Source organism: Falco cherrug, chromosome 4 (assembly GCF_023634085.1).
Source record: "Falco cherrug isolate bFalChe1 chromosome 4, bFalChe1.pri, whole genome shotgun sequence".
Taxonomy (NCBI): domain Eukaryota; kingdom Metazoa; phylum Chordata; class Aves; order Falconiformes; family Falconidae; genus Falco; species Falco cherrug.
In genome coordinates this window covers 73,399,185-73,426,017 of record NC_073700.1, presented here as the reverse complement: position 1 = coordinate 73,426,017, position 26,833 = coordinate 73,399,185, and the positions used below count along the sequence as shown (strand labels likewise).

At 40.7% G+C, this 26,833-nt stretch overlaps 1 protein-coding gene across 5 annotated transcripts; it reads left to right on the top strand.

Annotated features, from left to right (window-relative positions):
- The first annotated feature begins 5,595 nt into the window (after positions 1–5,595).
- PTER (phosphotriesterase related) lies at positions 5,596–26,538 on the top strand. 5 transcript variants are annotated; one of them, XM_055707441.1, is made up of 8 exons: positions 5,596–5,712; positions 11,429–11,506; positions 12,241–12,302; positions 13,927–14,025; positions 15,801–16,277; positions 18,489–18,754; positions 22,197–22,337; positions 25,688–26,538. In XM_055707441.1, the coding sequence occupies exons 5-8, from the start codon at positions 15,846–15,848 to the stop codon at positions 25,896–25,898; spliced, it is 1,050 nt and encodes a 349-aa protein (XP_055563416.1). In that variant the 5' UTR covers positions 5,596–5,712; positions 11,429–11,506; positions 12,241–12,302; positions 13,927–14,025; positions 15,801–15,845; the 3' UTR covers positions 25,899–26,538. The 5 variants fall into 5 exon arrangements, with proteins under 5 accessions (XP_055563416.1, XP_055563414.1, XP_055563417.1 ...); XM_055707439.1 differs by lacking the exon at positions 13,927–14,025; XM_055707442.1 differs by lacking the exon at positions 13,927–14,025 and having other exon boundaries at positions 12,241–12,345.
- The last annotated feature ends 295 nt before the right edge of the window (positions 26,539–26,833 follow it).

Genomic DNA, 26,833 nt, shown 5'->3' with positions numbered 1-26,833 from the left:
TGCTCAGAGAATGAGGCATAGAAGACCTGATCTCATGCTCCTAAATTCACTCCTAGGTTTAAAGAACACTACTTACAGCATCTTTCTGTGCCCAAATTAGCAGAGAAACACATTTAAACAAAATTGAAATGTGGTTTAAGCAAACAAGCCAAAGGCTTGTAAGCCAAATTTTATCTTTTCTTAAACATAAGCAATCTCATGACCTTCAGAGGCCTTTTCCTAAGCAATGGAAATTTGAGGCTATAAAGGACAAATCTTGTTTGCAATAAAGAAAAGGGAGGTAAGGAACTGATTTAAGGAGATAGGATTTGATCCAGTGAGTTAGTGAGAAAACAAAAGTCTAGCATCTCTTTATGGTTTAGTTTGAAACTGTAGAGACATCTCCATTTCAATTCCTCTCATTAAGGAGTCTTCTCATTCTCAGTTTCTCTCATTACAGACAAAGTTTAAAAGGTGGCAACTAACTGGAACAAATTGTGTTTGTACAGTGAATTGAAATCTAGTGGCCCGAAGTTTTCCCCTCAATTACATCCACATGAAAATATTGGTAACTTTGGTATTAATTGCAAGTACAGATGGTACAAAAGTAATTTATCTGCAGCTCTTGGGATTTATCAGAAGAATGAAGGTAAAGTGGCAGGTTGAAGTGACCACTCTTGGTTTACTCATGTGTGTTATCACTGATCACCAGCAGAAACAGGCTTGAATTTTGTGCTACTGAATGAAGTCATCCTAGCACTGAGCTAGAAACAAAGCAGTAGTTGTTTCCAAAATTCCTCCCCATAGTACTAGAAAATGATGTTGAAGTCCACAGTAGTGAGTGAAACAGTAAAAGTCATTCTAACATTTTTTTGTCATGTCTGTAAAAAAATACTTATTTCTTGAAAAGAGATGGAAATGTTTATTTGGGAATCTTTCACTTTCCACCAGCAGCCTGTTATAAATTATGCAGATTGCCCCATCGTCCCATCTTTTACTCTGGCAGTGCAACCAGAGATCTTGTTCCTCTCTTTCTTCTGTTCCTCTACTGTGTAATCACCAACAGTAAGACACCTGCAGTTTGAGATTATATGTTACTGGTAAACCTGTCATTTTCTAAAAAAAGTCTGTGTAGTCATTTGTCATCTAGATTGAGTAGATTTATGTACATGTCTTTGAAAAAATTCCTCTTAACTCAGAGGCGAACATGTGCTTTTTGCTGAAAATACCTCAGAAGCTTACAGACTCCCAGGAATACTTGTCTGCATATTCTTCTCTGGGAAAAAAAAAACCCAACAAAAAAAACCAAAACAACAACCAACAAAAACCACAAAACAAAACAGATCAAACAAAAGCTTGAAAATACTTATCCCACCTTAAACATTAATCAACAAGATAACATGAGAGTTACTGTCACATAACCTGCTTACATATTCTAGACTAGTAAGACAAAGAAAAAACAGATGAAGATGCTGAGGCAATTGTATTCAACGGCTGTAAAGCTATTGCTTATTCTCCGACTTGGTCCTCCAATCTCTCTCAGTTATAAGAAGTAATTTATTCTGCATTATTTCCTTGTATTTTAAGCAGACATTAATTTCAAATATAAAGAGAGAAATGGCATTCTGAAATAATATCAAAAGCTGAATTCTGCGGACTTTCTTAATGATCAGCCTAGCTTGGCTATTTCTAAATACCCTCCGCTAACTCAAATAATAACTGAGAATGTAAGATTAAGTAAGTCTTTAGTCACAGACATTATTGTTCAGCCTTTTGCCTCCAGAAAACCGTAACACAATATTTTTCAGAGACATATTTACTTTTGCGGTTAATGAATAACTTTGTGTCATTTCCAGTTAAGTATTATGTATTGCCTACTTCTTCCAATTTTTATTTGCTTCTTGGAGCACCTGCAATTCAACACTCAGACTGGTACCTACATCTGCAGCATATCAGAATTTTTCAAGAACAGCCATTGTCATCTTTGAATAACACTGCTAAGCAAAAAAACCCCACCAACCCTCCTAAACAACAAAGACACACCTGAAGCCCCTTCCAAACAGTCACGGTTGATTTTAAAACCCTACTTACCATACAATTCATCTCCCACATAAACTGAGTGACTCCTGTCTGTTGTTCTGTCATCTAAGAGCAACAGGCATATGCCAGACTGACAAGCAAATTATTCTTTCTAACCCTCTCAATTTATGGAATCTGTTTGAAAGGCGAAGGGGGGAGCCTTTTTATCATGATCAATAAAGGGTTTCCCTGAAGGATTTTGCATATTTTACCCTTGCCAGCTGAATTTTCTCTGCAGTGTTTTGTATGTTCTGGGGTTTCTATTTATTCATGCTACCAACTTGTAAATTGTGCATTATATTGCATATATGCACAAGTGATGCTTCCCATTTCTCAATGGTATGTGCAAATGCTTATGTTTGCAATGGCCCTTGCGCAAATACTGCCTGAAATCACATTTTGCCTCTTTTTCCTTTCCTTGCTTATTATCTTTCTGAAGAAAGAATAATAGTAATCTGTGGTCTTCAGTCACTAATTTTTATTAAAGCAATCTGGAATTCTCTTTTCTTCAAGTCATACTAGAGGAAAAAATCATACACAGCATCATATTGAAGAAATGCTTGTTTTTGCCTGGAAGTTTGTTTTTCCAGTTAAGTTATTTGGCCTAGTGAATGCTATAATATTTCACTGTTACCACAGCCCCCCAAAAGGAGCTCATTTCAAAGAAGAAAAATATTGCGTTTAAGCTAGTGTAAACATTATCAATTGCTGAGTAAACCAAAACATGGAATGTTTTTTATATCTGCTGTAACACCTGAGTAATTGAGCCCTGAGCAGAAGATTTTGGGCTGGAGATCACTTGGTCCCCAGGGTCCCAGTGAAGCGGCTCAGCTATTTCCATAGTAGCTGGGTGGCAGTGGCTGTCGCAGCTTCATGTCCTGGGAAATCCCACGCAGGTTTGGGACCTCTGTGCACCCTCTGGGTACAGCCCCTTTATGGCACTTCCCTCCAAGTCACCCTGAAGAGCATTCCCTTGCACCAGGTCTGGTGTTGCACCTACTGACCTGTTCTCCTTCCTCTGCCCTTGGAAAAAGAAGAGATGCTACTGAAGGTCATACACTGCAAGTGTTTGGTCTTTATTTTGTGTCTACTGTTAAATACTGGACAGGGTTTACAACAGTGTCCCAAATGGGAAAAAGATTGGTCATTGACTTCAGTGTCCCTTTTGGTCACTGCATGGTGGAGGTGGACAAAAGCACAGGCATTTAGCCCTGAGCGGACTGTAACTTCTCCAAAAGCTACTGGCACAAGGCTTTTCTTTAGTGCAGACCTGGCAAAACAAGTAACATCTCTCCTTTTTGATAGTAAAATGCTTCTCCTTGTTTCTGAACCATGCAATACAGATATTTTAGTTTTTGATGTTACTGACAGTTGCCACTGCTATTTCTATGGCAACATAGCTAAGGGGTTTTGGGGGGGTTTTTTCCCCCCCAATTTCACGAGCCATTTAATGTGGTAACCAATTCAATATTTCTAGGAAGCCCACAGCCCGGTTTTCAGACTTGAGAAAGAGGATACAAATGCCAGATACATTACACAAGGTTGTATATCACCTAAATTGTGAATACAGTGTCATATGTATAGACTCTGCCAGCTGCTGACTTGTTTTCACTGTTCACTACACATTTGGTCTGAACGAGACAGTCTCATTACTTTATGTTTACAAGCCTCTGCTTTGTAGCAGGTTGAAGTCAAGGACATAAAAAATAAATATATAGTTCCTTACTTTGATTTGGACATACTGAAGATTGCTTTAAAGAGAAGCTCATTCTATGTGTGTAAAAATGCAGATTGAATATGGTTTTACTTTGTACCTACCCAAGTTTTAATGCTGCTTTTATATTTTAAAACACAAAAGAGATGTAGAAGTGCAGGCCTTATGTAAAATTCATCGCAAATCTTCAAAACAGGTTTGATATGGCCAGTGACAAATGATGTCCCATAAAGCACTGCATGACTATTTTTCACATAGCTCTCATACATAATTTCTCCTGCATTGATTGCACAGCAATATGAACATGTTGAAATACAAGGCATTATAAATGACAGGCTTTCATATCTCCACTTAATCTTTGCAGGACCCATACTCACTTGACTTCACATCGGAAGCAAATAAAAACAGGTGACACCAACAACTGGAACCATCCCAGTAGCTTAGGTCTCGCCATCTATCCGTACTAATCACTGTTGCATATATCTGTGGTGACTGGCTGCTAATTTGAAAGATCCTAAGTGGTTTGCTTGCTTCATCTTCCTTCATCCTTACTGGGCAGTAACTTCCCTTCCAGTTGAGATCCTAAAGTTCCAGCCTTTCCACACCAATATCACCAGTCATTGTGGACTCTGCCCCTCAGGTCTAGTATTCTCACGATGCTTTCCTTTTTTTAAAAAACAAAAATTCCATTTCTCCATCACTTTCACAAAAGCACAACTTTGCCTTACCTCCTACCTCTCTGAAGTTGTTTACTTCTGCACCCTCCTCATTTTTCATCCACTACCTCCACTTTTGTCTTTCACTGTAAGATAGATGATAGAAGGCCTGAGCTGTGTTGGCTTTCATTCACAGTTTTGCCCACTCACTTCCTGCAGCACAGGATTATCTGGGATCTGAATAAAAGCTAGGATCAGCTCCCGCAGGCAATGAACAGCTGTATTAAAGACAGGCACACCAGAATCCATTCTCGGGCACCGTGCTGCAGCGGTGAGCGCAGCTGAGGCTCTGCACAGCGGGATGTAGGGCCATTGCTGGCCCCAGCCTGGTATGAATGGGGACGGGGAAGGAGTCAAAGCAGAACCAGTTAGCAGTGAGAACAGCAAGTACTTCTCCCAGACAAGCTTTTAGTCCCCTTCCCAGATTCAGGTAACATGTCTGCACAGTGCATAGGGTGGCTTTGCTGCAGCTTTGGCTGTGTGAGGGCTGGAGGAGCTCACCATCCTTTGGGCCTTTGCTACTCATGCTGCCAGCATCTCCTGTTTATCCTTCTATAAAATGGAATGGTACCACGCAGGGTGCTGTCAGCCTTAGGGAAATGAGACAGTTTTGAGATCCTGGGTGGGAAGTGTAAGAACTTGGTGTCAGCTCTGGTTTGACTTCATACTTTGCACTTGTGTTTTTACCCAGTATCACTGTCATCGTTATCCTGTTTGTGGATACTGGGAAGCACCTCTTCACCTTTCCCAGTTATTTGCACTGCAAGGGCAAATTAGAAAAGATCACCTCCTGCAAGCCCAAGCAATTCAGCGCAATTTCCCGAACCCCCAAAGTGACTCAGTGGCTCCCGGCCCCCTCCCTGCTGGGTACACCGGGGCACAGGCAGGGCCACGCGGCATGCTCAGCGCACCGACTCCCGCTTGCCCTCGGAGCCTGCGCGGGCACAAACCGCCGCTGCACCGCACCCTCACCTCGCTCCGAGGGGCAGCGGGCTGCTGGGCAGCGCCAGCCGCGGGCGCGGCCAACGAGCGGGGCGGGCCCCGCCGGGAGGCAGCAGGGCCCCGCCGCCGCCCCCGCCCGCGGGCCGCTCGGCGCCTCCAGCCCCCGGGGCCGGGCCGCGGCGGGGAAGTCCCGCCCCGAGCGGGGCGGGAGCGGCGGGCTGGCAGCCGGGGCCCTGCCGGCGCGGCGGGGTGGCGTACTGCCGGAGGGGTCCTGCCCGCGGGGTGAGCGAGCGGGCGGGCGTGACGGAGCCGGTGCGTCTCCTCAGGCCGCTGAGCCTCTCCGCGTCCTCCCGCGGCCCCGGCCGGGCTCGCCACTAATGCCGGCGCCCGACAAGCGCGCAGGCCGGCAAACTTCGTCGGAGTCTGGCGGCGAGAGCTGCTTGCGCCCCCTCCGCTGCCGGCCCGGGAGGGCGGGAAGCGGCGTCCGCGGCGGGCGGCTGGGGCGGGCGGGCCAGCGCCTGGTGGCGGGGAGCGCGGGTCTGGTGCCGGCGCGCGGGCGGCCGCCGCGCCGTGCGGGCGGAGACGCTGGGCCCGCCCCGGCGGAGGGGGCTGCCGGCGTCAGGCGAGGAGCGGTGGCGGGACGGGGGAGGAGATGGCGGCTGGGGCAGGCAGGGCTCCTGCCGGGCCGCCCGCGGCGGGTGAGGGACACCTCCCCCGTGTGGAAGAGCGCTGCCCGGGGATGGTTGGTGGTTAACCCCCGAGGTCAGGCGGGCCTCAGTGTGTGAGCGCAGCGACGCTGCCGCTGCCGGTGCTGGTATTAAACATTTGTACAGCCATAACGAGTTAACTACTGGAACTAGTACTGCTGTCTTGTCAGGCCCTGAGGGCCGCTCCGTGAAAGAACGAATGCCTGAATCCAAAACCGGGACCTTCAAAGGCTGCCTCTCCATCTGGAAGCACCCGCAGCCCTCGGCAAGATGCTTCCAGAGGTGCTTAAGCTTGACAGGGCTCAGCAGTGAAGCTGCAGGCATGCCTGCGAGCCGGTTGGGATCTGTGCACTATGCGTTTTCTCCATGGCCTTGGGTGTGCTGCCCTTTACAAGACACAGTTGTGGCAGACGCTCTGCTTTCTCCTGCCCTAGCACCAGAGCGGTGAGCTGCCGACAGGAGCGGGTCTGAGGGAGGGAGGTTTAGGTCCCCTCGGCCAAGTGTGCTCCAGCGGTGTAGCCCAACAGTGGCCTTGGGTGTTTGGCGACCCCTCTGCAGCAGGTCTTGTGGTGAACATGGTCCCAAGGCATAGAAGCCCTGTTGGTGAGCAACATGGATGAGCATCTTTTGGCCTGACAAGTGCATGAATGCATATATGATCTCTAAGACACTTGTAGGTATAATCCTTTCTTTGAGGTGTGTCAGATGTTAAGAATGGTGTCTTCTGTATACTAGATGCTTGTAATAACTCTTGACTGAAATGAATTTTTAGCTAGAGGTCACTTGCTTGTGGAAAATTTTGTTTTGCTTGTCTGGAATTCCCCTGTGCTTTATGCTGGATACATTATTTGACATCCCCTGTCGGGATGTGTTCTGTGGTGTTTAAAGGTTGTTGCCTTCTTTCTGCTGGGGGCTCTGTTTCAGTGATGGGTGAAGCAATGCTTCTAATAGGTACTTTTGTATCATTTTGTCAGGTGCTTTGGGATTCTTACATGAAAGACTACATAAATGTCATTTCTAACTATTAATACCTCTCATGTTTTGGAATTTAACAGACATAATATTTGCCATTATCATATTCATTTTTGTGGTTATAATCAAAGGTGGCAACTATGGCGTACAGATGCTTAATTATGCTTCATATAGGTGACCAGTTACTTGCTTTAGACTGGGTAGTAAGTATTTTTTTGAAAAAAAACCAGCTGATTAATAGTTTTCAAGACAAAGATACTGAGTTTGTGTCCTCTCTCAGAAATAATGTGATGGCACGTTTTGTGATACTAAAAGACAAAACAGTGGCAGGGTTCTGTGTCTGGTTCTTGTTAAGATTTGGCAATACCTGGAAAGAAAGTAGGAGGATATGCAGGTGACCTGACAGTCTTGTCAGCTTGTGTGCGTTGCTTGTTCTTGCTGTTCTGCTCTTGCAGTCAACCAAGGGTAAGAACTTAACAGGCATGGTAGAAACAAGAGGTACTGCCTTTGGCCACTGACAAGTGGTATCAAAAAATACTCCCTAAGTTACACCTATGAACTTTAAGCTTTTTGGTAGATGACATTAACTTCTCTTGTGTGGGCTAGTTTCTTATTAGAGCGAAGTGGGCCTTGAGAAGGACGTAGGGCTTCCATTTCCTGACACAGCCATAGAGAACAGTCACAGTGGAAACCGTGAAGGCTTTTTTCAGGGTATTTTTTTTTCCAGTGGGTCTTCAGATTGGTTGCAAGTTTTGGGCTACGGTTGTTTGCAGTAATAGGAAACTGAATTTAGTTCTCTGCGTCTAACCCCATCACTCACTCGTAAAGAAAGTGGTTTTCTGAAAGTGCCTGCTTGTCCCAGTTGCTGCAGTCTGCAATCTTGAATGAGGTACTAAACCCCATCTTCATGCCATTTTCCATTGTGCATGACTTCACAGGTCTCATACGTTCTGCCACAAAGCTGATCTTGGGGTTCATTCATATGAATTTTTCTAGAAGATAATGTCCAGTCATGATCAGGAGGTGGCAATGAACGTGACTTTTGCATTGCTTAGATATGTGTGGTAAGATGGATGATGTCTGTTCTTCAATATCTTAGACCTCCATTCCTTTTTCTTTATTTCTGCAGGTAAAGATCCATAGAGTGCTTTGATGTGGCTCTTGGTGATCACTCCACAAATGAGTGAGAATGCTCTAACATGCTTACTGAAATGTTTAAGCTCCTGTGAAAATATTTAAGTGTATGTGACCTTAAGTAGAGAGAAAACCAAATAAAGTCAATGAGAATAACAGTAAGAGTAGAGTTAGATATATGCTTGTTTCAAATTTGAAATCTTGAGGGAATGAAGACTGGACATGCATTCCTGTAAAGCACAGACTTTTTTCCTATTTCTTGTCCTAGCAAGAAAGAGAGTATGTGCTTGTAGCCCAGCATCCATGAGAACCACGTATGATTCTGTTTAGGCTTAAGAATACAAATGTATGTATCTACATGTAGGACTCAGCCCATATTTGCATATAGCATAATGTGACTTCAGATCTGATTTTTGGCCTAAAACCACTATGTGTGCATGTAAGATATAATTAATTTAATGTTGGACCCTAGGGGAGAGATTTTGTCTGACCTTTTATCAAGAGTAATATTGGAAGCTGCCCAAAATGTGAAATTCCCTGAAGTTTTTCTCAAGGAGATGTTGATGAAAAAACACTTACGGGGATGTTGAGCTCAGATCTCTCTCAGGAGGAGAAACTTCAATATGGCTTTGCTCAGAGAAGCTTAGATTTGAGACTTCTCTGCACAGAAATAAGGTAAAATAAAAGTCTGACTATTCTGTTCACAACAGCTGAACTTTAACCAAATTGGAAAAAAACCCATACGTGTGAAGTATTACATACTAAGTGGCTTAGACTTTGCCTCTGGGGCAAATCACTGTACACGTGCATACCCAGTCACATGCAGATCACATATGCTTGCTTTGATCCCAAAGGTATGGCCATACAGTGAAATCGATAGGAGAGGCTGCACTTTGTTCTGGTGTGGCTGTTCAACTGTAAGGAAGAAATCTGTTCTATATATGTCTGGCTCAAAGCCTAGCTAGAGTGAGAATGTGACCCTCAAAACATGTGAAGCTGGAAGGTCTATCTGTCTGCCACTAGCCGAGCAATGGAATGAATAGGCAGAATTTTCACTCACCCTTTCAGGTGAACGTTTAAAAGCTGTGCTTCTCGCTCCCCAGTTCCTCCCCCCTCAGTGTGCTTTTCAGAGGTTCTGAGTGCAGGGAATCAATGTATTGGCTTTTCACGTATATGTAATATTGTTTAAAATTATCTTAAAATTTAAGTGACTTCGCTTTTGGGTTGTAGAACATTGCCAGTGCCATAACTGCTGTGATGTGTGTACATGTATATTTTGCTGGGACTTCTCCTTATCATTGTGGGATCATATAAGGCTTGGCTAAAGCTCTCCTAATTTTTTTCAGAGTACATATTGTAACTTTATATAATGTCTTACTTTAAGTATCCAATCTCACTTCTATGGTTTACAGGTTTTTTTGGTTGCTCAAAGCATATATAGAAAATGTAGTGAAAACCAATATTTAGCATTTATTTTAGCTTGGCTTCTTAAGGAAATACATGTTTCTGAACGGTCTGGGGACCAGAAGTAGGCCACAGCACTAACTCAGTATTCTGTCTCCAAAACAGTGTGTTTTGGGGAAAAGTGTGGTAAGGTAGGGATAGGTGATGCTTTTTAAATAGAGTTCTCTAGGTTTTGAATCTGTTGGTCAATTTCTACCCAGTTGAGAGATTACACATATCCGAAATGGTGAGGTTCTTACTTGCTGTATGAAAATACAGCCACCCAAAGATAGGGAACTGCAGGTGCCCCATTAAGGAAAGAGCTGCAACATCAGCTCATGTGGAGTTAGACAGGAGTTCTTGTAGGAGAAAGGCGCTGTAAGTGTTCCCCTCCTCTCTGAGAAGAGCTTTAGTCAAGGCATGAAAAATTTTCTGTGTGACATTGATCACACAAAGCTGTGTCTCAGTGTTGATGCTCATGGAAGTACTAATGTGTGCTGGTTCCCTTAGTACACTTCTGCAGTAGGCAAGGGCCCATACTTTGAAAAGCTGTCGTACTTTTTACCTGATAAAGAGTATGAAGGTAATGAAAAAAAAAATCCACTGCCTCTGAATAGATAAGATTATTTTCCTTGACTCATTTTTCTGAGTTAGCTTGAAGTTCAGCAAATCATGATAATCCATAGCTCCAGCCTGGAAGAGGAAAAAGACCAATATCACTTCTGACCCATGTCAGTTCTGAAGACAGGGAAGAACAATTATGACTTCAATGGGAATAACCTGTGTCACCTTCAGAGAAGCTATCTGCCATTTCTGCAGAAGAGACAGGAATTTGCCTGTGTCTGCATTTTTTCATAGTATTTTTACCCCATTTCCGAATTGTTTCTTGGGCAAAATAACCCAAAAGCAGTATGAGATGTGCTGTGTAACACAGCACGGATACTTGCGTGACGCAGAGACAGCTAGCAGAGCTGTGAGAGTGCCCCTGTAGTAATATGGCATCACGGGCTGTTGGACACCTTTGCAGCCGTTGACACAGAGGGAATTGCTGGGCTAAATGGCAGGTAAGCCTGCATCTGTCCTGGAGCAGATGCACGTTCAGTCCTATTGCTGCTCTCACCCAGGCAGCTGTGGTGAGCTCTGCTCCACAGCCCTTGTAGCTGCACTTCCCTGATGCTGTGCAGGAGCAAAAAAGCCACGCTTATTGAAACCAGTGTGTGAGACAGCTGGGTTTCAGGCATGTTTGTCCTGTAATTAGTGCTCCTGAATAAATTTTTGGAGAAGATAAAAGTAGATCTGGCACCCATCTGTCAGAGAAGTTAGAAAACTTGCTTGTCTGGTGGGGAAGAGATAGAACCGTGCTAGCAGTATTGATTTCCTTCCACCCTGTAAACCTCTACAGAGTTGGCAGAAGCATAAGGTAAGAGGGAAAGAAGTTCATTTTTAAAATTCTTCCTGACATAGTCTACACATGTTCTCTTACTCTCTGCCTCTCCTCTTCCTTTGTCTTGCTAACTTCTTTCTTCATCCCAAAATGTTTACATGTGGAGAATGGTGGGATAACACTGCATAGACTAGCTAATGGTAATTTACTACAGATGTGCATATATTTCTAATGTGGGGCTTTTCCATGCTTTGTAGAGGTTGCTCAAAGTAGAATTGAATGCTGAAGGCTTTTTCTCCATCTTTAAATATATAGCGAACCTATATATATATCTACACAACTGTGTTTTATTTCCTAGGACTGCATAGTTATAAAGGAAAGACCCTCTTACAGTGCTTTTGATGCAGCCAGGGCAGCCTTTGTTTCTGAATGACAGGTGTGTTTAACTTTTTCTGAATATCATAAGCACCTATTGAGCCATTCTTTTGCCTTTTTTGTAAATTTTATGTCACAGCAACCTGGATTTAGCATCCCTGTAATCTTATATTGTAATGTAATGGCAATAAAATTATTCCCATACAAGTCTAGAGAGAATCTGTACTAATACCGTTAAAATGTGCTTATCCAATCAAAACAAATGCGGTGTTAGCATGTGGAAACTGTGTTTATGTGATTATAGTGTTTCAGCAATATGAGATTACGGTGGGAAACAACTAATCCAAACCTAGGGAGAATTCCCATTACAAGACCATTAAAATGACACAATGACTGAAGCGCAAGTTTCAGATGGGAAAAGCAGAAACACAAATCTTGTCATCAGTATTCAGGCAAAACATCTTCTGAACTCAGTGGAGTTTTTACCGGAGTCAGAAATGCAGTACTATAACCTTTTTAGCAGCAAGTCTCTTTACTCTTAACAGTACCTCTAGGAAAAATACTTACTTCACCTGTATTTAATAGTTGGCTAATAGCGAGAGTCATATTTTATGCACCATACAATTGGTGGTTGTAAAGATTTGTCCAGAGTTTGTTACAGAAATGTTAAGGTATTGTTTCAAGGCTGTAGTGAAATAATGCAAGTTCTGGTTATATTTTAAAAATTAGCTTTTTTTTTTTTTAATCTGAATATCTAATTTTTAGGAAAAACCATTTATTTCTCTGTTTATACAGCATCTGGAGCAGAGGAGCCTTGATCTGTGCAGGAGCACCGTGGTGATACCAAGCTTAAACTGGTGATTTCCAAAACCAAAATGCCTGTCATTGTCAGATGAGATCGTACCTGTTTATCTTTTGTCATAGGAATTGGCACCTTTCCCCCTCCCCTCAGACTGGGTTAAGATTCAGGAAATACAATTCACATGTCTTATGTAGGACCATCTAAAATATATTTGTGTTGTCCAGGACTCTTTCTTGGCTTCCTCTGTAGTCCGTGGAATGAGGCTGATATTACAGAAAGTAACTTGCCCTGTCCTATTACGAACATGCAAAATGGGCTGGATGAGTTGCCTATGGATATGTCTTTCAATCTCCGCTATGAAAATGGTCTAGACAATTATTCTGTGGAAGACATACATCATTTTAGATAGCTAAATGAGGTGATATGAATTCAGTCTTTGGTGTATGAAAAAAGAAACTTTCTCAGAATAAATTTCTGTGTAAAGCATGGCATGCATGTTATTAGTAAAGCACATGAACATTGATTTCTGTAGTAACATACATGGTTAAATTAAGCAGCAGTGCTTATTCCATTTAAAATCTGTTTTCACCTAAAATCTGTTTTAAAGACACTAATTAAATTCTGGTTCCATCAGGTGAATCTTGTTAGGAATAATGTATCATTATAGCATAATCAGGGAATGCTGTCTATGTAAATGACAGTAGGGAAGATATCAGGACAGTGCTTTTAAAAATTCCAGTCACAGGTTGTTGGCTGTCTTTATTTTTCATAATTTTTTTATTAAAAGCAGTGGGTTTCTAAAACTGTGTTAGTAAGCAGGCGCAAACATTAATATTAATCATATTTTTCATGCAGATAAAATTAGGCCTACTTTAAATGCTGTTTGTGTCAGTTTCCGTTTTTGTGATGCTGAAAATCCCTGGCCTCAATCAAAAGGTTCAATAATAGGCACTGGTTCTGTAAACTCTCTCTGTGTGCTATAATCTGAAAACTAGCGTTTAAAAATCAACAGATTGGTATCTGCTACAAGAGGAACCAGGCCCTAGAACTGGTCATTTTAGAGGTTTCCTGTAGTTACAAATCAGGAGACAGCAGCCCCAGGCTGTAAGATCTCATGAAGGCAACCATAGGTCTTTGCAGTGGGCAGGCCAGATGAGGGTAATCTAAATTAACTGTGTCAGAAAGGAATTAGTGGGAACCAATGTTGAAAGTCAACTTTTCATCAGAGTAGTAATCTGAAAGTGAACAAAAATTCACATTCAATGGCAGTGGCCTTTTTGACTAACTGCACTATTAAATAACTAAAAAACTGAAGTGGAAACTTGTTAAGGAAACAGACTTGTAATCGATTTTTGTCAAGTTTTAGCAAAAGAACTTCAATACTTACACATTTAATTATATAACAAAATATTTATATAGGTTTGTTCTCCTAACTTAATAAATGGATTTGAAAATTGTCAGTTAACATGGGGAAAGGGAAGTGTGTCTCCAATGCAGAGAGTAGTTATCACTCTTCATGCTGTCAGGGTTTTACTGAATACCAGAGTGTAGACATTTAATATTGGGAAAAAGGAAAAAAAAAAAAAAAAGCAAAGGTAATGCAATTATCTTAGAATTATGTTAGTCTCTTTGCTGCGCATATAAAAATGACTCAGATCATTGAACTTTCTCCAAAATAGTGGGCTGCTCTATAGAGCACCAGCTTCGTTCAAGGATGGAATTAATGACTGGGTTGGACAACTTAATTGAATTGCAGCTAGCAGCAGTTTCTGACTAAGGCAGGTATTTTGCTTTTAATTATTTGCTCAAGAATAATATTTTCTGAAATAATGCACTTCTCAATTTATTTGGCAAAAAATAAATCATTATATTAATCAGCCAGCAGTCTGTTCTATGAGAGTAATTATTTTTCTGCCTTCTCAAACAAGTCAACACTAGTCAAGAAATGAAATTGATAAGAGAACAGTTCTTCCTAAGTCTGCTTTCACACAAGGCAAGAAGGGAGTCAGTCAGTCCTTACTCTTTCGTATGGATGGCCAAGTTTTCTTATTAAAGTAACTGCCAGCACTACAGACTTCACTAAGGCAGGTGATACCTGCCTTTTGCAGGGGGCTGGGTCACTTTCATACATTGGTACTCTGACAACGGCTGATTCTTGTGAGATGAAAGTATCCCCAAATTTCTTGTGCCCTTTGATATGTAGAGTTCACTGCCCTTCAGATTTCAGTTTTTCTGACATCCTGGTAGATTAACTTTAGCAGTTAAAAGGAAAATGTCCTCAGAGGGCTTCACCAGTAACAAACCCATGTTTATGACATTATTCACTAAAAAGGGAGACAGAAATGGGAAGGACCTCTCTCTTTAATCAATAATGCATGCTCTAGTTAGTCCTGTCCTCTGGACATGATTAAACATGTATTTTGTTTCATAACTGATGATTTTGGTTGACTAGGGATTATAACTGTATATCCTCAAGCCTTTGCAACTAGCATCAGGAAGATCTAACATGAACTGGGTAGCCAGCTATGTTTAATTTTAATAGAGCACATAAACAAAAAAGACTACCCCCACTCCCAAAAGAAAGAAATACCCCAAAATCCCAATGGGGAGAACTGCAGCTAATTCTGCCCTGCAGTGAGTCAGACCAAACTGGCACAGGGCAGATGCCTTTGACGTGAACCAGCTGCAGACAGTAGCCACAGTGTATGTCTTTGTCACATTCATTTGAAGTTTTGGGAAATAACGTCGTATCATTCATGCTAAAGATGAAGAAAAAGTCTCTTAGAAGCTGAGTCATAAATTGTTAGGTTAAGGCCTGTTCTTAACTGGTAAAATATTTGGCCAATGAAGTTGATGGGAAGAGCACCTTGGCTTCTACCCCACTGGCTGAGGGCCACGCTGTATCTTCAGTAACTGTTGTCAGCCTTGGAAAAGTTGTCCAGGGCTGTTCCGGACCTCCACAGCACAGCTGCCTGCTGAAGTTGAAGGAGCAGGTGATCACCCCCATCCCCGAGCTCCTCATGCAGAGGGGCAGACAAGGTGCCTGAACACAGACTAGCTTCCTCAGCATGTGAGAAGGACAGTGAATCTTGGAGGACACAGATAAATAAACTGAATGTACCAGTAAGGCATATTCAAGCCTTGGTGCCAAGTGTGTTCGTCTGGTGGCTCAAGCTGACAAAATTTGACAGCTGCTGAAGAGCAGAGAATCCTAAATGAACATACAGTGGTTGTTATTAAATAGGAAATATTTATCTTAATGTGATATTGACTGTAGCACAATAAATGATGATGATTTCCTTGTACTGCAATGTGATTTAGATGTGTTTACATTGCTAAAGTACTGATACAAGCACAGTTGCATTAAAAAAAAAAAAAAAAAAAAGCTTTGTTTTTCATATTGACCACTCTACTGGAAACTCTTTCAGAACATTCCAGCAAACACACACAGTATGTAGGTATGTTTGTGAGAGGGAGGAGGAAATTCAGAAATTGTGTAAGAAAGGTTTGCTCATTCTGAAATGTTTTTGTTTCCTTTCTTCTTCCTCCCTAGACACTTTTAAGATCTGATTATTTTTTTCACTTCTGTTGAAGAAAAATGCCTTCCTTGAGCGGGAAAGTGCAGACTGTCTTGGGCCTTGTGGAGCCAGACCACCTTGGCTATACGTTGACTCACGAACACTTGACTATGAACTACAGCAGCTGTTTTTGCCCACCTTCTCCAGGCCAAGAACCTCTGTGTGATGGGCCTATTGAGATGAAGAACTTGTTTTGGATTAAGCAAAATCCCTACAGCCATAAAGAAAACCTTCTTTTGTATCAGGAAACAGATGCTGTGAAGGAGGAGCTGTTGCATTTTAAAGCAGCAGGTGGTGGGACGATTGTGGAAAACACAACTACAGGAATTGGTCGGGATATGAATACTTTGAAGAAACTTGCTGAAGAAACTGGAGTCCATATTGTTGCTGGGGCTGGGTTTTATGTGGATTCCACTCATTCTTCTCAAACACGGGCCATGACAGTGGAGCAAGTAAGTCTTAGCCATTGCTTCAGTGTCTCAGTCATATGAATTATCCCTGGGTGGGTCAAAGTTGGAGTGGAGTTCCAGCAAATAGATGAAATCTAGAAATTTTCAGTGTTAACTTTGGAACAGCATTACTGTTTGTGTCTTATAGCTGGACCTGCACTATTTGGGTGTGCTGGGATTATCTGTCAGCATTTCCAGTTCTTAAGCTCCATTTTCTCTCAGGGACTTGTTATAATGCAACAGTAAAAGGAAAATAAAATACTTCATGTGTGGGCATCTGGTACAGCACCAGTTATCCTGTTCTTTTTACAGTTTTTAAGGAAGGAGTATATTCCTTCTGCCTCTTTTGTCTCTTTTTCTGGCTAATTGCTTCCCAATGACATCACCCAGAATTCTTGTAGAAAGCATAAATAATTGCAATATTTATAGGACAGTTGTAAATCATTGCTTTGCTCAGGTTGTGTGTTATATGTGTGTTCTTTACCACTTGTCCAGACTTCTCAGGGCAGAGTCTACATAAGATTGTTTGTACGGTGCCTAAGACAATGTGTTAATGACTGAGGTCCCCTGATATTCCTATAAAAATAAACATTCATCTTTTATTAAGCAAATGTGATGATAGGGAGAAGAGGGAAGGGAACTCTCTAAGGCAGGAAGCTGTGGATATGGATGAACAGAACTGAGAATTTTTTTAAAAAATCTGTCGCAGTTTACAAATGAGTCAAATTAATTTTAAAAATCAATGATCAAAACTTGAGCAGTGCTGCCAACCACACTGGACACAATCTGGCCCAAGCTGTATGGAACAGTACTACTTTTCCTAAATATTCATCCATTGCTTGAAGTTCGATACAAATAGATTTCTAGGGGCAAAGGTTTCCTTTCTGTATTTGGTGGACTGTTGGAGACCCACAGATGTCCTGTACTCGGCAGGTAATCAATACTTAATCCAGTCCAGAAGACAGTTACTTAGAAAGGGTTGTGCAGTGACTGATCCATGATAACTGGTGGTTCCTCATTTACCAGTGAATTTGACATGATGGTATGTTTTCTGATTAGACAAAGATAATCTGAGTATTTTGAGAAACGTTCTTCAGGAGAGGAGTAAATTCTGTGTCTGGTTGTCTACAGAAATGGTTGCTAGACTGGTTATACATGAAGCAGAAGGCGTATGAGCATAGGATAAAGTGTTGGACAGAAGCCTGCTGCAAATTGTAATAGCTTGGACTGACTTGTGTGTAGACTATTTACTAAGATATTGTGTGAAGCTGTTGAGGAGACAAGGTGTGGAGTAGAGATAAGTTACAGATTTATTTTAAAATGTATTTGAAAATAACCAAATTAGTATTTGCTTTGGGGTTTTTTGGTTTCCTGGATTTGCTTGCAAACCTTTCTTCTTCCTTTGCTCACTTTATTTTTCCTTAAAATCATTATTTCCTCAACATTCAGGGCCAGAATTAGAAGGTCATCATCAACGCCATTTTGTGCTGATTTCTGAATGTATACTTTAAGATATATGGCCTATTCTGAAAGCAAAACCTAAAGCTTTTATAACAAACTGCTTTTACTAGGAGATTCTGATGTATTTTTTTGTCTATGAATATTTTAAAAGCAAGCTAATTTTCACCCTGTGAATTTGTCAGCTGAGCTTTGTTCTTGTAGTTCTGAAGTCAGCAGAGCACCGGTTGTTTTATGTTGGCATTCCCACAAGCAGGATTTGCCTTAAACTTGTCTCTTCAGGATCTTTGCCAGCGTTTCTCCCTTCCCTGTCTGAATGACAAGGTTTCCTTATTATCTGATGCCTTGTTTCACAAGAAATCACATTGAACTCTTTCTGGAGCCAATTCAGGAGTGCAAGGCACAGGTTTCATGATAAACGTAACTTTTTAAAAAAAAATAAAAATTAGTCTCAGCCTAAATCAGTGTTCAAATTATATGTAAACCAGTTTTCTTGGCAAACCTGGATGACTGTGTGAGTGGATACTGTTAAATTGATTTGCCTCTGTGTTTATTTTGGCCTTAGCGAATGGCTAGCATAACAGTAGTTGACAGAAACCAGATTTTACCTGCAGTGTTTTCACACACACAACTGTTAATTAAATAAGTTCAGAAAGACATCAGGACTATAACTAGCATGTTGTCCATAGGCCAATTTTGATGCTATTTAACACAAATAGTATTAATAATAAAAAATCTCATTTTCCTGTTCTCTAGCTTACAGGCATTATTGTTGATGAGATACTCAACGGAGCGGATGGAACTAACACCAAGTGTGGTGTGGTGGGAGAAATAGGTTGCTCTTGGCCTTTAACTCAGAGTGAACACAGAGTGCTTCAGGCAACAGCACAGGCTCAGTCACAGCTTGGGTGCCCCGTTATCATCCATCCTGGCAGGAACAGCGATGCACCTTTCCAGATTATCCGCATTCTGCAGGAAGCTGGGGCTGATGTTTCGAAGACAGTCATGTCTCACCTCGACAGGTAAGCAAACTATTCTGCTGTCTTTCTGGCAGTGTTGCCACAACATGCTGGGGTTTTGGGGAACTATGCTGCAGATATCTTGGTTTCTGTTGTGCCCTGGGATCACGACATGAAGAATTATCTTCAAGTTTACTGACTTCAGAATAACTGCTTTTATAGAGCTTCCAGCCCTTCAGTCAGGATCAGCTTTTAGATTCACATTGATAAAGAGATTTTGGTATTTTAAATGCTCTGTTTGAAGCCCTGGGGGCGAGATTAGGAATAACTGCAGCCACTTTTTTTTTTTTTTTTTTTAAACGGGAATTCCATTAATTTGTATCCCTGCACAAATACCTGTGTATTTGCAAAGCACTGGACATTGAGCAGCTCTCACCAAATTGGGTGGGAAGCTGCTGGACTTCCAGCCTTTTTGAAAACTGGGCCACTCTTACAGGCCTTACCAAAATCTCACAGAAGCCAATGGAGAACTCCTTAATTTGGCTGGATTCTGGATCAAAGCAGAAGGCAGATCTTTGCTACCAGACAGAAGAAATATTGCTTAAAATGAAAATAGCTGGGGTTTTGATAGTTCTTAGCATAGACCAGAGAGCTAACTTAGTTTTCCTTGAGAGCAAAAAGCAGGAGCCCCATATCAGATATGGAGGGGAATTGGGGTGCTTTTCTCTCTATAGTTTAGAAACACAGCCTCCATACCAAATCAGTTTTGTGTGACCTTGTGTTGCTCATGGTGAGCTGGAAAATGACCAAGCATTGATTAGTTTGGCCAGCTGCTGAAAAATGGAGACGATTTGTGGTCATATGATTCTCAGCAATTGGATTGTTTGCCCTCAATGTGTGTGCAATACAGGCAAGAGCACTGTGCTCCAAATTTCTAGCAGTTACAGGCTGTAAAAGCTTGCAAATCGAGCTACAGGTGTTTTGTATTCACACAGAGCTCAATGTTTTACTTGGGGATTTTAGGAACATAAAATTCAGTGCTGTGAAATTGTATTTATATATGAAGATATATAAATGGTATGAGCTTTCTGTATGTATTTACCTGCATTTCATTGTATCTATAGCTATATTTTTCTCTCCTTTTTAAAGAAAGACTAATTATTTAAATCTTTTTATCAGAGAACTAAGCAAACTGCAGGTGTTTTTGATACAACAATGCCATTTTGATATAACATAAACATCCAGTTGTGGGGGTTTTTGCCTTTATATGCAGTTGTAAATCATTGAATTCAGTGATTTATTGGTGGAAAATAAGCAATGTAAGTAGGAAAACAGTTAAGACAGAGGTGCGGTTTCACTAACAGCTGCTGATGAACAATATGACATTTCCTTGTACTCCTCCTATCATTACTTTCACACATTCAGGTTGGCACTTGCTATAACATAGTCTCTAAACTACTGTGAAGTTTGGCTTAGCAATGTGCATTTAACATTTTAAGTCTCCTCCAGTGAGAAGAATCCATGTGGGAGCACCCCAGTCCCTTAAATGTGAGATAAATTTGTACATAGCTCCATATTTCATGTCTGCTTTTAAAATAGACAGAATGGTAGTTTTCAGGTGGATTTACAATCAAATGATAAAACTAAAATGCTGGCTACCATGTTTTACAATTTAGCACCTTAGAACAAAAGGTATCAAATGTCTGTAGTGAAGCTATGGTATAGATAAAGGCTTGGAAGCAAAAGCTATTGAGTCTTGGCTTTGGCCATTTGTTCGGTATTAAAGTTATAAAGGTGTCTTGGTAGAGATCAGCATTTACTCACTTGAGTAGCTTTTGTTAGAAGACTTGACAGCAACTGTTACAAATGCCTGTGTGCTAATGGTTTCGTGGGTATCCCTGAGGTGATTTATGGATGAAGTCCAAACTACAGGATGCTTCCCTCTGTACCATCTTCTTTTCCGTGTGTACGTGGCTGTGCAGGGACAGTGTTGTACCTGATTCCAGCATGGAGATCAGCAGTTAAAGCTGGGAACTCCTGCTGCTGTGTGCTTTACAAAGGGATCTGATGGCTGATGAAATGAAGCTCTCCTGCTCTTCGTTGGGACGGAACAACCAGAAGCACACCACTAACTATAGTTTTAAAAGAAATTATTCTGGCTGGGATTTTGAAATACATTGTTGGGTGGGTTTTGCCACCTGCGCAGGAATGAATACTCTTGGCTACCATCTCCCTGTGAACTGAGCAGGGCTGGATCTAAAATAAACCGTTGTCTTGCTCTGCACTTTTAAAACTCGCTTGGTGATAAATGTTCAATCTATAAACTGTAGCATTTATTTTAAAATACCATTTTTTATTAATTACAGTTTGCAAGTCTTAGATTCCTGCTGATGGCAGGCTTGCTTGAACAAGGGTTTTCTTTCTATCAACCCATCTGTTCCTCCTACTTGGTCCCGTTGTTAAGCCACAGTATTGAAACTGTGACATCAGTCATTTCTGTAGCAACAGACTGTGATGTAATTGTATAGGGTAAAATTACTTTGTGACATCAATATCTGCCATAATAAAAAAAAAAAATAAACTATTGCCCTTATAGTTAACTGTGCTGTTCTTGTGGAAACTGTTTTTTTTCCTTAGAAGAAAAAAATTGTGTTATGGTTATGAAGATAAAATTATAATATATCATTTGAGTGTTTTTGTTTTCCTTTGGATATGTTATACTCTTGGTAAAATTGTTTCAAAGACAAAAAATATTCCAGAGACCTCTTACTGCAGTTGCCATTCTTTTCCAAATGAGTGGTAGGTTTTAGTAGCTTTGTTCCTTCACTTTCCAAATCTGCTGCAAAGCTCATATCCTAGGTACTCACAGTGCCATTGTATATTTTAGTGAGAGCGTTTTTTTAAGGTGTTCTGGCCAGATCCCAGTGCAAACAATGATGTATTGCTGTTCTAATGACAATCTGGAAACATCACTGTACAGAACAGGAACTAAAGACAAAGTTGTGTATTACCGGGTGTGTGATAGATGGAAACAAGCCCTGGATGTAGCTGTCTCCTGTAACTCTTTTGGGAAAGTAAATCTGTCTTGTGTAAGTAATCCATTGTCTTTTTTTAAAATGTCACTATGAATTAACCTCCTCCTTAAATGTCCTTCCTTGTTAGGTTGTCTGTTGAGAGGGTTAGTGATATCAAAAGTAAGTAGCTTTCCTGTTTCCATTTAAAGATTATCATAAATATTTTCATTATTTCATGGGGGAAGAGTTGGGTTTGTTATGGGTGTTTTTTAATGCATGAGGTCCCAAACGAATGTGAGAAAGACAATGCTGTGTATCAGCTTAAGTTGCATGTGTCAGACTGGAGTCCTGTTTTTCAAAACGGTGAGTTAAATCTTAGATTATTGGGTTTGCTCCTTGCAAGTAGGAAGTTGCAAAATACCTATCCTCATACCATGAGATTTTTTTTCTTCCTGTTTCAATGCTGACTTTGTCTTATATATGTTCTGCAGGACCATATTTGATATAAAGAAACTTCTGGAATTTGCTAAACTTGGATGCTATTTAGAGTATGACCTATTTGGTACAGAATTTCTTCATTACCAGTTCCATCCTGATATTGACATGCCGAGTGACAATGAAAGAATTGCAAGGTATCTGCTTTCATGCCGTTTAAGCTATAGCGTTGCCATTGACAAATTGGTATTATTGGTACTCGTTTTAAGGCTATCACAGAGTGATTCTGCTTGCTGTTCAAAATTGTCTTTTTTTCATCCTAAAATAACAACTTTTTTTTTCTGCTGTCACCATATCTTTAGAGCAGCAAGTGTAATTTCTTTGATCTGCAAAGGAAGATGTAGAATCCTAGTGTTACTTGAGAAGAAGATGAAGAGATTTTTTCTAACTTCATTCTCCATCCTAATTCCGTGCTGATCTGGTTGAATTTTATCATTTACTGCATTTATACAGACTGTAAAAAAGAAAAGGCTGGAGATACTGGATTTATGTTAGGGTTTGGCTTTGGTTTGAAACATAGTATTGGAATCCTAGTGATGCTACTAAGCATCATCTGAGTCTGTTACATCGCTTCAAGAATGTGCTAACTTAGCAAAACTTGTTGGTTGTCATGAGTGGATCTGATCCTGTGCTTCCATCATGAAAACCAGACATTTTTTCTTCCAAGGACTTTACCACCCCTCCCCCCCTTCTCCTTTTGCCCTCTCCCTCTTTTGAAGGATGAGATTCCTGTCTCCCAAGCTCCTCACACTCACAACGTGAAGTTACTTGCCCCACTGGCAGGATACCTCTTCCCTGCTTCTCATCAGCACATGCAGTATCAGCTTAGCTGCACAGCAGATCTGTTGTGCTGTGCTAACACGAGGTATTGCCAAGGAGATGTGTTCCTTGCAGAAACTGAGAGAAGGTAGGATCAGCTGGGAATGGGCATCTCGCTCCGACTCTGTCTGGAGGTGTGATCCTCCTGTGTTTTTTGTGCACAGTGTTTGCGTGCAGTGAAGTGGCAGGTTTCTGAGGGGTGGGGTGCCATCCTGCCTGTGTCTTTTTTTCCTTCCAGAGTCGCAAACAGTTCTTTCATTCTGCTTGATGAGAAAGATTTTATGATCCCTGATCACTAATGAAGTAACTTTCTAGCTTTTGTTTACATTTCAGACATAGCTTCCCTCCCCCTCATTGTCAGATTAACCTCAAAAATAACCTTCTCTGTTTTCAGACTGTTCTCTTTTTAAGAAGGTGCCGTGGTTACGATTCCACTTACTGCCAAGCGTTTGCTGCTGCTTTTCATGATAGAAATTGGTTCTCTGCCGTAACATGGCTCTCAGTCTTGCAGTCCGTATTTTAAGCTGTTGCAATGAACCCAGTTTTCACACTCAGAATGAGTAGAGTTGCTCCCCTCCCCTGTGCTTCCTCCCCTGCCCTGTGCCACAGGAGGTCAGCGGGTACAGAAGCACTGTGAGGAGTATGTGTGGATGAATGGACCGTGCCTTGGTTAGCAAGTGCTTGTTCAGCCGTGGCAGTTTTCATCCCATCCACGATACTTGCTCAGCCACCAGTGCCTCTTCTTGAGCTCTCTGGTACCTGAGTATTTCTTGTAGCAGGCTGTTCACAGAAAGAAAATACGAAGTTTGTCTTCTCATTGTATGGTATGAATACATGCACTGAGTTAGCAGTCCCCTTAAATGGATTTTGTTGGGCTTTTGATGAATCCACACTGGGCATAGGATGGCAGTGGCGATTGCCTTAGGGTTTGGGGGTATTTTTGTCAAACAGCACCAGAGAGGTAGAAATCAAATTGACCTTTAAATGTGTTGATGAAAATACTGGATGGAAAATATACGTTCAGGTCTTGTCTATTCAAAACGTAAACTTTGTAGTCATGCAGTACCTACTCAAACACTGTTCAACCGTGTGTGTACCTATGCATTTTTGTTGCAGTCTACTGCCAATGCAAGTAAAAAGCTGATTTTGTTAAGGACATTTTTTCTATAAGTCAGAAGCAAGCACTGACTAAACTTACAGGAACGAGCAAAAAGCAGCAATGAATATGGAATGTAAAGGACTATATGCCTCCCCAACCCATGAAATTAGTCCAAATATGAAAGGATTCTAAGATGTTCAATCAGGCAGGAACTTAGTCCCTCCAGTGTCATTGCTCTTTTTCTTTGGTTGGCTTGTGGCATCTCTGTATTGCAGGCTGGAGAAGTTACTTCTGATGTAATACTATGGTGTACATAGTGTTGTGCACTATATGGCACTTTTTTTTTGGAAGATGCTTATATTTTACCAAGTTCTATCTTACTTGCCTTCTTCCTGCTGCCCATATTAATTTGATCCTGCTACGTGTATCTCCCTCATAACTAATTGTAATGAAAACTGATAGTAAGGGCTTTCAGATATAGTATGGTTACTTATAAGACTATTATTTGCTTTCTTGTTGACCAAAGCACAGTCAGGAAGGTAAGAATTAGAATTTCACAGCGCTGGCAAATGATGGAATTGGGTGCCTTCATGAGAAACAAGCACTTCCAGGTCAGGTCTATCCGTCTCTGCCACTTTGGTGCTACAATTTATCACCAAACTAAACTGAAGCTTAGCAGGAAACTTAAGAGTCATGCAATACAGCAGTTTAGACACCCACCAAATAAATTCTAAAAAATGAGCTGAGCAAGGGGTTAAGGCTACCAGAGTGAAGTGTTGAACAGAAGGACTTGTTGTAGCAGACTTGCTACAAGGAAGTGACCAGGAGGATTACTTCTTTTTCCAAGCGGACTTGTTGCTGTTTTGCCAAGTCTGTTTAGCTGAGCTACTATATTAACATCTCGTACTTCTTGGCATGTGCTAGCACTGTGCAGTGCCTCTTATTTATCTTCTTCTTTAATGAACATCTTTGAAACATGTTTGGATGATAACTGTCTGTATGGAATATGATACTGACAGCTGCAAATTTTTATTAGCCTGGTTTGCTAAATGGGAATTAACTAAACGTGTGGAAGTGTGTGTAATTGAACCAGGCTTCTTAAAGGACCTGTCCCTCAGAGAGTGGTCTTTAACAAACATAATGAGGCTAGCTTTGTGACAGCAGCAAGAACTAACCTGCTGAAAAAGAGTTTTTGTAGAAGTATTACTTACTTATGTATATAAAACCTGTCCCACACTTGGTGATGCTGAAGCTCTTGAATTCCTCCATGAACTTAATAGGACTGGGAATGCAAAGTCACCTGCCAGCTGGATAGTTTTCCTTCTCTGCTTTGAGATGTGGGTGGTATATTTTCAGAGGTGTTTTTTTGGTTTTTTTTATTCAATAAAATAATGTGGTTTAATTTCAATTAAATATATGAAACCTGTCTTCTGAGTACTTAAAAATAAGTGTTTTCAGTTATAGTACAGACTAGCAGTACATTAATGTAAAAATTGTAAATTGTGCTCAGTTCTGTGCTGTTGCAGAGTGAGAACCTTTCACTGATGGGTATGCTTTTTACTTTTGCAGGATTCGTATGCTGATCGATGAAGGCTATGAAGACAGAATTCTGATGGCTCATGATGTGCACACTAAGAATAGGCTGATGAAATACGGAGGTCATGGATATTCACATATCCTTAAATATATAGTTCCTAAAATGCTAATTAGAGGCATATCCCAAGATAAAATCGATAAAATACTCCTAGCAAATCCAAAGAAGTGGTTGACTTTCAAGTAGGAATAATGAATAAATATTCCTATTTTATAGGGAAGCTTGATAAAATTCAAATTTGTTTCAGGAGAGCAGTTATTTTAAAACTTGGCTCTTTTCAGAGAATCTGGAAGTTATTAATTAGATGTGAACAAACTGATTATGAATTTTTCTCTTTAATTAGAACAATAAAATTATGTATTCTCTCTGTATTTTCTCCCTTCTAGAAGTCTGTTCATGAATGATTTACTGGATATGAGCTTACCTGCAAAATCTTTTCAATTGAAATTTTAAAACAATTGTTTCTAGAGAATAATCTAGTCCTATTATTAAATGTTATGCAAAAATATGTTTGAAGATGCATCATCTGGACTTTGAAGGAAATTACCGTTTTCAATTAATTTCCCTTCTCCAGGGGGTACTTTTATTCCTTATAATATTGACAATCTTCTAATTATCCTTACAGTCTTCAAATAATGCTTGATAAAATGTCTGGGAATTTTAAATAGCTTCCAAAGACAACAGAAGGCAAAAGAAATCTCAAGTAATTCTAAAAATACATTGTTTCTTTCTAGTTTAATATTTTACTTATTTTTAACTGTAAGTGTAAAAACCACGTGGAAAAACAGATTTTTGAATAAAGCAATTTGATGACCTCTTAAACTTATGCGCAGTATTATTACAGATGTCTTTTTTTAATCGCATTAATTTTTTGGCCTGAACTTTGGGCATTTCACAGCAATCATGTGAAACTTCATGTAGACCATCTTCTTTTTGTAAGGATGCAACGCCAAAAGTCAAAATATATTACATAATACAGTTTTAATGAGTTGTAATAATTATAACAAAGATTGTGATATAAGTCTTTACAAATCAGTATCTCAAGATATGATGAAAAAGGAAGAAATGTTTGCCTTATATGTGTCTTTCACATCAAGTGTGTTCTTTGCTCTTGTCTAATT

Coding starts and splice junctions, on each gene's coding strand:
- PTER (XM_055707439.1), top strand. CDS start 15,846: ATGCCTTCCTTGAGCGGGAAAGTGCAGACTGTCTTGGGCCTTGTGGAG. Junction 18,755..22,196: donor GTCATGTCTCACCTCGACAG/GTAAGCAAACTA, acceptor TATGTTCTGCAG/GACCATATTTGATATAAAGA. Junction 22,338..25,687: donor GACAATGAAAGAATTGCAAG/GTATCTGCTTTC, acceptor TTACTTTTGCAG/GATTCGTATGCTGATCGATG.